Here is a 14903-nt window from a genome sequence, read left to right as displayed (position 1 = left end):
AGGGAGATCGTGGGGGGGGTCCCAGTGGATAGGGGATAAGTGTCATACCACTGCAGTTGTCCTTTAATATCACTTTGAACTGCACGGTTTACTTTAATAAAAACATGCATCAGAATCAGGTATTGTAGTATAAAAAAAAAAAAAAAATCCCTTTTGAGAGCCATTTTTTTTTTTTTTTACATTTTTTTTTATATACATTAAACATATAATAAAAGTTTCATAATTTTGCACAATAAAACACTATATCATCATTTAAAAAATGACGAGTCTCCCTCTTAATGTCTAGCTGCCAGGGTTTTGTCATTATTGGTTACTGCCATGGTCATTAATAACCAGAAGTACGGTACTTGTCGACAGTGCCATATATGTACAGCAGATTTCTGGAAGAGTTTAGAAAATGACATGTTACTTAAATCAAGTTAATTTTGTACCCATATTTCAAACATTTTTGTTGTGTTTTTTTATGTGTTTATCCACATTCAAAAATATTCTGGTTTTTAGGCTGGCCACTCAAGCAGCCATAGCAAGTTGCCATTTTCGGTACTTTATCAGCTTTGCTGACCAGTACAGCTTATAAGGGTAATCAGTTCGATGTCAATCTTTTTCATTTCAGCTACCATAAAGCACACTCGGACTACGTTCACTCAATGGAATTTCTGTGTGGAATTCCTCTGCAGCAAAGTCCCATTGATTTCAATGGAATTCTGCTGCATTGTTCACATGGCAAAATTTCCATGCAAGATGTTTCTGGCGCGAAAATTCTGATTCTGGCATCCGAAGAAATAATAGTCATGTCTATTCTTTCTTTGGAGTCCGCACGGAAATGCATTGCCATCTTTGAGACAATACATTTCCAAGCGGTCATACTGCTGGCATGTTCTGCCAGCGCTTCGCTGTCGGTGAAATGTCCACACAGATATTTTTATAACCCCAGCCTGTGTCTACAGGAAAAACAGGCAGCAAGCTTTCCCAACATGACAAACCACACAGGATAGGATTCATGAATAAAAATGAAATGGCTACAACACCGAAAAAAAAGACTGAGACAGATTTACTAATCATGTGCAAGAGTCAGTGAAAACTTCTAAAAACAGTCTAAAAATGTGCTAGTTTAATTATAGTGTCTCAGACAGTTTAGCCCAACTGTAAGTTGGCTTCTTTCACTCCAGAATGTTATGCCACAATTATGTGCATATTCCTATATACAGTATATTCTCGAGTATAAGCCGACCCGAATATAAGCAGAGGCCCCTAATTTCACCCCAAAAACCCAGAAAAAAAGTTATTGACTCGACTATAAGCCTAGGGTGGGAAATACATCATCCTACCCCGCCTTCATCATCCCCTCCTTCATCACCCCCCCTTCATCATTACCCTGTCATCATCCCCCCCCCTTCATCATCACAGCCTGTTAATCCAGTGGTCTTCAACCTGCGTACCTCCAGATGTTGCAAAACTCCAACTCCAAGCATGCCCGGACAGCCATCGGCTGTCTGGGCATGCTGGGAGTTGTAGTTTTGCAACATCTGGAGGTCCGCAGGTTGAAGACCACTGAAGGCGGAGAGTTCACTCGAGTATAAGCCGAAGGGGGTGTTTTCAGCACAAAACTCTGCTTATACTCGAGTGTATACGGTAAATGCTTTCCATAAATCCACACCCCATTTTTGAGAAGCCATTTCCCCTTTCACCCTAGCGAGGTGCAACAGTGAATTTAAAATGATGAACTCTTATAACAAATGTAGTCATGTAAACCATTTTTTAGCAGAGATTACACCAGAATTCTGGCGCGTTTACAATAGTATATGTGCCCAGTATTTATTGTCCGTATATATGTTATCACGTACGCTAATTTCAGCTTCATAAGAAAGACTTCAATATGAACGTACCATTACTTATATTGATAAGAACAGTGTCTGCTCCATAGAAGCCTGCAAATTGTTGACCAGTGTACAGCATATCAGTAATATATACATTTACAGCATGCTGATCTTTATTCGTGTTGCGGTGAATGTTAATGCTACATATTTATATTTTCTGCAATGTATTAGCTTCTGTGGAGCTGTGGTGTATATGAAATACTTGTGCAAGAATTCCTCCTAGAAGTATTTGTTTATCTTTGTTTTCTCTTCTGTCCACTTGAACCTTAGAAAATGCTTCTCTCCTTGGATAATGAAATTCTAGAGAAAAATGTATGACCAATAATTTGTCTCTGTTTTTGCAAAGAACAGGTTGATGCATTGGCTAAAATAAAAACAAAATAAAAATATATCCTTTATAAATGATCTGTGGAATGCAACGGAATATGTAATTCCACCCCTGCTTGTTTTAAAAATGTTTTCTCATTTTGCAACTTAATAACCTAATATATCAAAAAATGTTTGAACCTGAAGGCCCAGGTGTAAATCACTAGAAGATAAATCAGAGTTTGCATTTACTGGGAAAAAAACTTTTTAATATTGGAGTGTGTGCACTTATTGGCTGTCTGGCAGTGCCTCTCTACTGTACAGTGCAGGTTTAAATGTTCTGTCCTGTTCTTTACCAGTGCCAGGACTAGCTGCTCTTTTGGACACTATGTGAGGGCAGCTTGATGTTGTTTTTTTATTTTTTGGCACACTGTGTGTACTGTACAGATCCCTGAAGAAGCTCCATTCATCCATGCATACATATTTCTAACATTAACATGTAAGCACTTGGTTTTATCTCTATTTAGCTATCTGGTCAATCTTTCTTAATAATTTGAATATTTAGTTTTTTCTTGTTTTGGGGCTTTAGATCAAATTTATGATCTTAAAACACAATAGTTTCAGCTAACAAGCTGGAACCAATTCATTTTACTTAATGGAGCACTGTGGCTTTGAAACATGGAAGGGGCTCAGTAACAGCAGCAAGAGAACTAAAAGGTTAATCTAACAAAACATGCAGGTTTTTAAAATTCTTTCAAAAGTACAGGTACACTTAAAACTTGTTACATTACTGAGCAAGAAAGAGCATTTCTTTACTGTAAACTGATTGAACTCTTTGCTTTTAGGCACGATTCTACGCACCTACAACTATATTTATTGATGAAATTGACTCCATATGTAGCCGGCGCGGTACCTCAGAAGAACATGAAGCTAGTAGAAGAGTAAAATCAGAGCTCCTAGTTCAGATGGATGGTAACTATTGCTCTTTACTGCATTAAGAATACTTAAAGGGGTGTCTAGTAACAGGCAACATTTCTGGAACTTCTAATATGCAATTGGAAGGTATAATTTAAAATGCCCTGCTGCTATGATCTTGGGACTGTTCGTGTGACACCATTGCCTGAATTTTTTTATTTTTTTCCCTTTGTATCACACTATATAATGTGTGTGTGTGTGTGTGTATATGTATGTATGTATGTGTATATATAATATATATACACACACACATATATAAAGCAAAATCATCGGTTGTTGCAGTATCTTGTAATACCTTTTTTATTGGACTAACAAGATTTTGTAGAGACAAGCTTTCGGGAAAGCTTGTCTCTACAAAATCTTGTTAGTCCAATAAAGAAGGTATTACAAGATACTGCAACTACCGATGATTTTGCTTTATATATGTGTGTATGTATGTGTATATATATATATAATATAATATAAAATATACAAATTCAAAAGATGCTAAGATGGACACTCAGACTTGTAAATTAAATCTTTAGTATCCCGAATATATGAGAGAGAATCTGTAGCATAGGATCTAATCCCAATACACATCAATAGTGGAGAATACAGAATTTCTCCCAGACACAACTGTGCTTCCCAATTCAGTAATTCAGCAGTAATTTCTTGTGTATTCGTGGTTAACAGTATATGACTGGAGTCCTCAGATACACATACACACACACACACACACACACACACACACACACACACACGCAAAAAAGTTTTTTTTTAGTCAGCCACCAATTGTGCAAGTTCTCCCAGATGAGAGGCCTGTAATTTTCATCATAGGTATACCTCAACTATGAGAGAGAAAAAAATCCATAAAATCACATTGTCTGATTTTTAAGGACTTTATTTACAAATTATGGTGGAAAATAAGTATTTGGTCACCTACAAACAAGCAAGATTTCTGGCTCTCACAGACCTGTAACTTCTTCAAGAGTCTCTGTCCTCCACAGACTGAAGACTGAATCTGCAATAGACAAACAGCTTGGTGTGAAGAAATCAACTGTGGGAGCAATTATTAGAAAATGGAAGACATACAAGACCACTGATAATCTCCCTCGATCTGGGGCTCCATGCAAGATCTCACCCCGTGGTGTCAAAATGATCTCAAGAACGGTGAGCAAAAATCCAAGAACCACATGGGGGGACCTAGTGAATGACCTACAGAGAGCTGGGACCAAAGTAACAAAGGCTACAATCAGTAACACACTACGCCGCCAGTGCCAGATGTGTCCCTTCTTAAGCCAGTACATGTCCAGGCCCATCTGAAGTTTGCTAGAGAGCATTTGGATGATCCAGAAGAGTATTGGGAGAATGTCATATGGTCAGATAAAACCAAAGTAGAATTTTTTGGTAAAAACTCAGCACGTCTTGTTTGGAGGAGAAAGAATGCTGAGTTGCATCCAAAGAACACCATACTTACTGTGAAGCATGGGGATGGAAACTCATGCTTTGGGGATGTTTTTCTGCTAAAGGACCAGGATGACTGATCTGTGTAAAGGAAAGAACGAATGGGGCCATGTATCGTGAGATTTTGAGTGAAAACCTCTTTCCATCAGCAAGGGCATTGAATATGAAACATGGCTGGGTCTTTCAGCATTACAATAATCCCAAACACACTGCCAGGGCAACAATGGAGTGGCTCCGTAAGAAGCATTTCAAGGTCCTGGTGTGGCCTAGCCAGTCTCCTTATCTCAACCCCATAGAAAACCTTTGGAGGCAGTTGCCCAGCGATAGCCCCAAAACATCACTGCTCTAGAGGAGATCTGCATGGAGGAATGGGACAAAATACCAGCAACAGTGTGTGAAAGCCTTGTGAAGACTTACCGAAAACATTTGACCTCTGTCATTGCCAGCAAAGGGTATATAACAAAAAAAGTATTGAGATGAACTTTTATTGACCAAATACTTATTTTCCACCATAATTTGCCAATAAATTCTTTAAAAATCAGACAGTGATTTTAATGATTTTTTTTTTTTTTATCATTTGTTTTGTGGGAGAACTTGTACAATTGGCAGCTGACTAAATACTTTTTGCCCCCCACTGTGTATATATACGTGTGTGTGTATATATATATATATATATATATATATATATATGTATATATATATGTGTATATATATATATATATATATATATATATATATAAATAAATATGTGTGTATGTGTATAATATAATAAAATGTGTGACTCCTTCCAAAGCCTCTCACGGATGGAGTATAACAGGCATGTAATTCGGCGGCTGCTTTATGAGATGTGCCTGCTCAGTCACTACAACAGGCTGAGCATGCGCTGCGCTCAGCCCTGCATGTAGGGACTGTCATAGCTGATGACCCATACGTGCTTTGGGATGTTGTCGGGCTGAAAATTGTGGCTAACCATGGTGAGAAAATGACCAGATCTTAGTTACTAGCTGGCTATGATCGGGTCCGCAGCCCCATAATAGTTAAGGGGCCCATACATGTCCGTGCACAGGATAAATAGAACAGAACCGTACAATATTACCTGGGAGAAAAAAATATAATAGTGTAGGATCATGCCAATATAATGGCGAAATAGATCTCATATACCCCAGGCACAAGTGTAAGCCATAGATATGTAAACTCCATGCATATTACAAAAAATACCAGAGAGAGAAAACTGAGTCACTTATAAAATGAACTAAGTGCTAAGTTTATTAATTCCGTAGAATATACAATAAATAGTAACAACTATATGATACAAAAGAGGAATGCAGCAACAAAACGGTGGTATCACCGGCTCTGCACATAAAACATTATCTGTGGTGTGTATATATAGTAAATTATCTGTATCAACTACAATGCAACGAGTAAAAAATGAAAGACTGCACACAAATTGCACACATATAAATGATTGCACATGAACATTGAAATATTGCATATATCTTAAGTGAGATCAAAGTGCTACAAATAGTAAAAAGTGCAAGGTGCATGTAAACAAGAGAAGAGGTAGAATGTTTCAGGGATACAGACCAATATAAAGATGTACAGCAGCAATGGCAGAGACCGGGATAGCACCACACCAACGTACGTTTCGGTACGCAACCTTCGTCTGTGTGTATATACATATATATGACCAAAGGTAGAAGCAGCACTCTCAAAAAGAGAGAGTAAAAAAAAGTAGTTCCAGGGACCCCGGTCCTGGGTCCAAAATTTGCAAAACGAAGAAAATGGCTGCAGCACACCGGAGTATCCAAAAGTGCAAAAAAAAAAGTTTTATTCCAGCTAAAAATAAGACATCGTTTCTGTGGTCTCACATCGCCTTTCTCATGTCAAGGTGGTGTGAGACCACAGAAACGTTGTCTTATTTTTAGCTGGAATAAAACTTTTTTTTTTTTTGCACTTTTGGATAGGTGTGCTGCAGCCGTTTTCTTAGATAGATATATATATATATATATATATATATATATATATATATATATATATATATGCACACAATACTCAGACTTCCACAAACATATTGATATAGTGTGTGTTCAGAATGTTTTCAAGCTCTCTTTGCTTTTTCGTGTTTTGTTATATCTTAGTGCTAAAACAAAATACATTTTTCAAGTTTTCCCCACCGTTCTGGACTCAATACCCTATACTGACAGTGTTTCAAATCTTTGGAAATTTATTATAAATGAAAAAAATGTGTGACATAAGTATTCAGACCCTTAACCCACTTTGAAGTTGAAGCACCATTGTCAGCTATTCCTGGGTCTTCCTGGGTGTGATGCCACAAGGTTTGCACATCTGGATTCTCTACCACTCTTCTCTGCAGATCCTCTCAAGCTTTGGGTGGGGACTGTCGGTGGAAGCCATTTTTAGGTCTCTCCCGAGATGTTTGCTTTGGTTCAGGTCATGGCTCTGTCTGTGACACTCAGAAATGTACAGAGTTGTCCCTAAGCCACTCCTGGGCTTTGGGCTATTCTGCGGTCCAGAGCACTGGATCATGTGTTCCTTAAGAATATCTCTGTGCTCCATTTATCTTTTCCTCAATTCTGACCACATTCCCTGTCCCAACCTCTAAAAAGCACACTAACAACATAATGCTGTCACCACCACGATGCTTTACTATAGGGATAGTATTGCTCATGTGATGAGCAGTGACTTGTTTCCTCTATACATAACTTCCATCACATCAGAAAATCTTGGCTCTTACATTAAGGTGCTTATCTGAAAACTTAAGAGTCCTTTAGGTGCTTTATTGCAAACTCCAGACAGGCTTTCATGTGTCTTTCCGAGAGCAGAGACGTATTTTGCCCACTCTGACAAAAAGCCCAGATTGAAGGAGTTCTGCAGTGGTGGCCTTCTGGACATTTCTCCCATCTGCACACAGGCTCTATGGAGCTCAGTGAGAGTGACCATTGGTTTCTTGGTTATCTCTCTTACCAAGGCCCTTTTTCCTGGTTTAGTTTTCTGGGGCGGCCAGCTCAAGGAAAAGTCCTGGTTGTTCCAAACTCTTTTTCATTTAGGAATTATCTTTTTCATTTAAGAATTATCGTTATTAGTATATAACGCTACTGTGCTTTTGGGAACTTTCAGTGCAGAATATTATTTTTTTACCCTCCTCCAGTCCTGTGCTTCCAATCAATCCTGAGCTCTACAGGCAGTTCTTTCTGCCTCCATGTCTTGGTTTTTGCTCTGATATGAATTGTCAGCTGTGAGACCTTATATAGAAAGGGGTGTGTCTTTCCAAATCCTGTTCAATCACCTGGTTTACCACAGGTGACTCCAATCAAGGTGTGAAAATATTTCAAAGATGATAAAAAAAAAGAGGCCCCCAAGCTAAATATGAAGTGTCTTAATACTTGTGTCAATGAAAAATTATTTTTTTCCTTTTTATAATAAATTTGCCAAAAAATCGAAAATTCTGTTTTCACATGCTCATTATGAAGTATTCAGTGTACAATGATGGGGAAAATAGATTTTTCCTTCATTAGCAACCTAACAAAATGTGAAAAAAGTGATCGGGTCTTTAAACATTTCCTATGCATTGTACATATCTATATATGTACTTCATGTGAATATTTATGCACATATTGGGGAAGACTCATTATAGGGGTAGTCCAGGAATTAAAAAAACAGGCCTTTTTTTTTTTTTATTTCAAAGACCACTCCCTGTTTGTCTCCAGTTTGGGTGTGGTTCTGCAGCTCAGTTCTATTGAAGTGAATGGAGCAAAGTTGTAATACCACACCCAAAGTGGAGACAAGAAGGGCACTGTCTTTGAAAGAAAAAAGATCTTGTTTTTGATCCCTGGAATACCCCTTTAAAACCTTTTTGTAGAGCAAAAGTTGACCAGTTGCCCATAGCAACCAATCGGCTTGCTACTTTCATTTTTGAAAAGGCCTCTGAAAAATAAAAGAAGCAATCTGATTGGTTGCTATGAGAAACTGGACTTTTCCTCAGCACAGGCCTTTATGAATCTCCCCCAGTATTAGTAATGTAATAAACAAGAATGTAATTTATTCTTCCTGTTAAGGTGTGGGCGGGGCTTCTGAAAACGATGATCCATCTAAAATGGTAATGGTCCTTGCTGCCACCAATTTTCCATGGGATATTGATGAAGCTTTAAGACGACGGTTGGAAAAGCGGATTTATATTCCTTTGCCATGTGGTAGGTGGGCTGTTATCCTTTCCTTTTAGTTTGAAATTATCTGTGTTTTTGTTTTTTCAATCAATAATAATATGGTGGTATTGATCGTTGGTGTGTTTATCCCCTTAAGGACTCTGCCCTGTTTTGCAATTCTGACCACTATCACTTTATGCATTAATAACTCTGGGACACTTTTACCGTTTATTCTGATTCCGAGATTTTTTTCGTGACTTATTCTACTTTAACCCCTTAAGGACCGGAGGTTTTTCCGTTTTTGCATTTTCGTTTTTTGCTCCTTGCCTTTAAAAAATCATAACTCTTTCAAATTTACACCTAAAAATCCATATGATGGCTTATTTTTTGCGCCACCAATTCTACTTTGTAATGACGTCAGTCATTTTGCCCAAAAATCTATGGTGAAGCGGGAAAAAAAATCATTGTGCGACAAAATTGAAAAAAAAACGCTGTTTTGTAACTTTTGGGGGCTTCCGTTTCTACGTAGTACATTTTTCGGTAAAAATGACACCTGATATGTATTCTGTAGGTCTATACGATTAAAATGATACCCTACTTATATAGGTTTGATTTTGTCGGACTTCTGGAAAAAATCATAACTACATGCAGGAAAATTTATACGTTTAAAATTGTCATCTTCTGACCCCTATAACTTTTTTATTTTTCCGTGTATGGGGCGGTATGAGGGCTCATTTTTTGCGCCGTGATCTGAAGTTTTTAACGGTACCATTTTTGCATTGATAGGACTTATTGATCATTTTTAAATTATATAAAAAGTGACCAAAAATGCACTATTTTGGACTTTGGAATTTTTTTGCGCGCACGCCATCGACCGAGCGGTTTAATTAATGATATATTTTTATAATTCGGACATTTCCGCACGCGGTGATACCACATGTTTATTTTTATTTTTATTTACACTGTGTTTTTTTTTTTATTGGAAAAGGGGGGTGATTCAAACTTTTAATAGGGGAGGAGTTAAATGATCTTTATTCACTTTTTTTTTCACTTTTTTTTTTTTGCAGTGTTATAGGTCCCATAGGGACCTATAACACTGCACACACTGATCTTCTATGTTGATCACTGGTTTCTCATAAGAAACCAGTGATCAACGATTCTGCCGCATGACTGCTCATGCCTGGATCTCAGGCACTGAGCAGTCATTCGGCGATCGGACAGCGAGGAGGCAGGAAGGTGCCCTCCCGCTGTCCTGTCAGCTGTTCGGGATGCCGCGATTAGCCGCGGCTATCCCGAACAGCCCGACTGAGCTAGCCGGGAACTTTCACTTTTAGCCGCGCGGCTCAGCTCTGAGCGCGCGGCTAAAGGGTTAATAGCGCGCGGCGCCGCAATCGGCGCTGCGCGCTATTAGAGGCGGGTCCCGGCTTCACTATGACGCCGGGCCCGCCATGATATGACGCGGGGTTACTGTGTAACCCCGCGTTATATCAGAAGAGCAGGACCAAGGACGTACCGGTACGTCCTTGGTCCTTAAGGGGTTAATGTAGTGGTAACTTTTCGTTGTTACTTGCATCATTTCTTGGTGAAAAAAACCAACATTTTATGAAAATGTAGAAAATTTAGCATTTTTATAACTTTGAAACTCTGCTTGTAAGGGAAATGGATATTACAACTAAATTTATATCTTCATTCACATATACAATATGTCTACTTTATATTGGAATCAGAAAGTTGACATGTTTTTACTTTTTGAAGACATCAAAGGGCTTCAAAGTATAGCAGCAATTTTCAAATTTTCACGAAAATTTCAAAATCTGAATTTTTCAGGGACCAGTTAAGCTTGAAGTGGATTTGAGGGGCCTTTCTGTGAGAAGTACCCCATAAATGACCCCATTATAAAAGCTACACCCCTCAAAGTATTAAAAATGACATTCAGAAAGTTTAACCCTTTAGGTGTTTCACAAGAATAGCAGCAACGTGGAGGAAAAAAATCTAAATCTCCGTTTTTTACACTAACCTTTTTTTTTTTCATTTTTAAAAGTGTTAAATGGAGAAAAAGCCCCCCCAAAACTTGTAGCCCAATTTCTCTCGAGTATGGTATTTGACGACTGCGTTGAAGTTGGACGTGAAAATGGAAAATTAGATTTTTAACACTAAAATGGTAATGTTACCCCAAATTTTTCTTTTTCACAAGAGGTAATAGGTGAAAATGGACTTCAAAATTTGAAGCCCAATTTCTCCCGCGCTCCATATGTGGACGTTAAGTGCTCTGCTGGCACACTGCAATGCTCAGAACAGAAGGAGCGCCATTGGACTTGTGGAGAATTTTGATGAATAAGGGGTGCAGTGAGCATTTATACCCCACTGGCGTTTGACAGATCTTCGGAACAGTGGGCTGTGCAAATGAAAAATTACATTTTTCATTTTCACGGACCACTGTTCTAAACATCTGTCAGACACCTGTGGGGTGTAAATGCTCACTGTACACCTAATTGCATTCTGTGAGGGGGGGGTGTAGTTTCCAAAATGGGGTCACATGTGGGGGGTCCACTGTTCTGGCACCACAGGGGGCTTTGTAAACACACATGGCCTTCAATTCCAGACACATTCTGTCTCCAAAAGCCCAATGGCGCTCCTTCTCTTCTGAGCATCATACATCCACATATGGGGCATTTCCATACGCAGAAGAAATGGGGTTACAAATTTTGGGGGACTTTTTTCCTATTACCCCTTGTGAAAATGAAAAATTTGGGATAACCAGCATTTTAGTGAAAAGAAGAAAAAATTTATTTTCACGTCGAACTTAAACGAAAATTCTGCAAACACCTGTGGGGTATTAAGGCTCCCTATACCCATTGTTACTTTCCCTGAGGGGTGTAGTTTCCAAAATGGGGTCACATGTGGGTGTTTTTTTTTTTGCGTTTATATCAGAACCGCTGTAACGATCAGCCATCCCTGTGCAAATCGCCTCAAATGTACATGGCGCTCTCACTTCTGAGCCTTTTTGTGCGTCCGCAGAGAATTTTACGTCCACATATGGGGTATTTCCGTACTCAGAAGAAATTGCGTTCCAAATTTTGGGGGTCTTTTTTTCCTTTTACTACTTGTGAAAATGAAAAGTATGGGGAAACCCCTGCATGTTAGTGTAAAAAATTAAATTTTTTACATTTTCATAAGGGGTGGAAAGGAGAGAAAGCCCCCCAAAATTTATTAGGCAATTTCTCCAGAGTATGGAAATACCCCATATGTGGCCCTAAACTGTTGTCCTGAAATACGACAGGGCTCCGAAGTGAGAGAGCACCATGCGCATTTAAGGCCTAAATTAGGGATTTGCATAGGGACCGACCCGGATACAAGAATTACACTTGCTTCTGATACCAAAATTGCCCTACGCCAGTGTTTCCCAAACAGGGTGCCTCCAGCTGTTGCAAAACTCCCAGCATGCCTGGACAGTCCATGGCTGTCCGCCAACACTGGGAGTTGTTGTTTTGCAACAGCTAGAGGCTCCGTTTTAGAAACCGTGCCTTACCAGACATTTCTCATTTTTATTGGGGGCTGGGGGTGTAAATGTGTAGTGGTATATCTAGTGATTTTACCCTTTATTTTGTGTTAGTGTATTGTTTTTAGGGTACATTCACACGGGCGGGTGTTCACAGCGAGTTTACCACTGGGAGTTTGAGCTGCATCTCAAACTTGCTGCGAGAAACTCACGGCAAACCTCCAGCTGTTGCTAAACTACAACTCCCAGCATGCCCTTTCTCTGTCCATGCATGCTTGGGGTTACAGTTATGCAACAGCTGGAGGCACACTGGTTGCAAAACAGAGTTAGCTAATAAACTCTGTGGTACGCAACCAGTGTGCCTTCAGCTGTTGCAAAAACTACAACCCCCAGCATGCACGGACAGCAGACAGGCATGCTGGGACTTGTAGTTATGCAACAGCTGGAGGCATACTACTACAACTCCCAGCATGCCCTTTGGCTGTCCGTGCATGCTGAGGGATGTAGTTATGCAATAGCTGGAGGCTCTCTGGTTGCAAAACACTGAGTTTGTTACTTAGTGTTTCCCAACATGTATGCCTCCAGCTGTTGCAAAACTACAACTCCCAGTATACATGGTCTGTCATTGCATGCTGGGAGTTATTGTTTTGAAACAGCTGGAGGCACACGGGTTGGAACCACTGAGTTAGGAAACAGACAATGTTTCCCAACCAGTGTGCCTAAAGTTTTCGCAAATCTACAGCTCCCAGCATACCCAGACAGCCGAAGGGCATGTTGAGAGTTGTAGCTATGCAACAACTGGAGAACAGTTTGTAGACCACTGTGTAGTGGTGTCCAATCTGTGATCTTCCAGATGTTGAAAAACTACATCTCCCAGCATGCTGAGACTGTCCAGGCATGCTGGGAGTTGTAGTTCTGCAACATCTGAAGGGCCAGATGTTAGAGAACTACAACTCCCAGCATGCCTGGACAGTCTGAGCATGCTTGGAGTTGTAGTTTTGCAACATCTGTAGGGCTACAGCTTGGGCACCACTGTATAGTGGTCTCCAAACTGTGGCCCTCCAGATGGTGCAAAACTACAACTCCCAGCATGCCCAGACAGCCTTTGGCTGTCTGGGCATGCTGGGAGTTGTAGTTTGGCAACTCCTAGAAGACAGCAGTGAAGGTCACTTACCACTGATCTTCACCGCTGCTCCGCCGCCGCCTCCTCCTCACTGCCGCAGATCCTGCCGACGATCCCCCCGCCATCCTCAACTGCTCCAGTACCCACTGCCATCTCCTCCCCCCCTGCTCTGCCCAACATCCAGGGGCGGGCAGAGCGGGAATTTCAACTGTAAGCCCCTGCCCCCAACTGTCACTGGTTGGTTAGTCCTAACCAACCAATGGCAGGGGATAGGAGGAGGTGGCATCACTGCCACCTCGCTCCTATCCTTCAGGATGATCGGGGATGTCTCTGACATCTTCGATCATCCCTATTTTCCGGGCTGTTGGGTCATCAGAGACCTGATCAGCAATTTGCGCTGATCGCCGATATGGGGGGACCTCAGGACCCCCCTGGGCGATATGCACGGATGCCTGCTGAACGATATCAGCAGGCATCCCGGTCAGGTCCCCGCCCGGCGAGCGGCAGGGGCCAGAAGAACGCAGGGCGTATCTGTCGTTAAGGACTCTGAAACGGGGGCGTATGGGTATGCCCTGCGTCCTTAAGGGGTTATAGTAGTAATGATGACATAGAGAGGTTATCTTTTTTACTTGACTGTGTGCTCTGGCATTAGAATTGTATTGGTTTACATTTATATACTGGCAGCCTAGGGCTTAGGCAAGTGTACGTTCTCCAATAGGACTAAATAAAAATTTAAAACGATTCAATATTAAAAAACAGAACTGTGAAAATATTTATTTGATAAGGATCACTGTATATCTATTTTTTAAGCATAGTGTGTAATACTTGATGCTTCTTTTCCAGCTAAAGGCAGAGGAGAACTCTTAAGAATAAACCTTAAGGAGTTGGAATTGGCAGATAATGTTGACATCGACACCATAGCAGAAAACATGGATGGTTATTCTGGGGCAGATATTACCAATGTATGCAGGTATGTGCTCCAAAAGTGAAATGTATTAGGAGTTCAAGGGGTATTCAGAGCATTTTTTATGTACTCAGCCTGGGGGAAAACAGAAGAAAATGAAGCTGCCATACTCTTGAAGAACAGAAGAAAATGTTGTCATGTAGTTAATCATATCAATGCTTGTGTCTCCACAGAGATGCTTCTTTAATGGCGATGAGAAGACGTATTGAAGGTTTAACTCCCGAAGAAATTCGCAATCTTTCAAGAGATGACATGCACATGCCCACTACAATGGAAGACTTTGAGATGGCTTTGAAAAAAGTATCTAAATCTGTGTCTGCCTCAGACATAGAAAAGTATGAAAAGTGGATAGAGGAGTTTGGGTCCTGTTAACTTGACTTTAAAACTTGATTTAAAGAAGAAAACTATCTGCCTCAAGTCTTAACTGGTTTCTTTAGTTTATGTCCCTGTAGAGTTTGGCACTGGCTGCTTTATTTTTTTAAATCCTTTTGTAAACTGCCATGATTCTTAAAGTAATAAAAAGCACTATTTGATTCTACTACTTGGTATTTGT

The 14903-nt window shown here is 40.1% G+C and overlaps 1 protein-coding gene across 3 annotated transcripts in view; it reads left to right on the top strand.

Moving 5' to 3' along the window:
• KATNA1 (katanin catalytic subunit A1) overlaps positions 1-14882 on the top strand; it is a 62871-nt gene extending 47989 nt beyond the window's left edge. For all 3 annotated transcript variants that reach the window (XM_056566769.1, XM_056566771.1, XM_056566770.1), the window contains 4 exons: positions 3029-3155; positions 8678-8812; positions 14230-14356; positions 14524-14882. In XM_056566769.1, coding sequence (XP_056422744.1) covers positions 3029-3155; positions 8678-8812; positions 14230-14356; positions 14524-14722 — 588 coding nt within the window. In that variant the 3' untranslated portion in view covers positions 14723-14882. The remainder of the gene's footprint in view (positions 1-3028; positions 3156-8677; positions 8813-14229; positions 14357-14523) is intronic.
• The last annotated feature ends 21 nt before the right edge of the window (positions 14883-14903 follow it).

The sequence above is a fragment of the Hyla sarda genome, chromosome 3 (genome assembly GCF_029499605.1).
Source record: "Hyla sarda isolate aHylSar1 chromosome 3, aHylSar1.hap1, whole genome shotgun sequence".
Classification (NCBI taxonomy): Eukaryota; Metazoa; Chordata; class Amphibia; order Anura; family Hylidae; genus Hyla; species Hyla sarda.
This window is presented reverse-complemented; position numbering and strand designations above follow the sequence as displayed.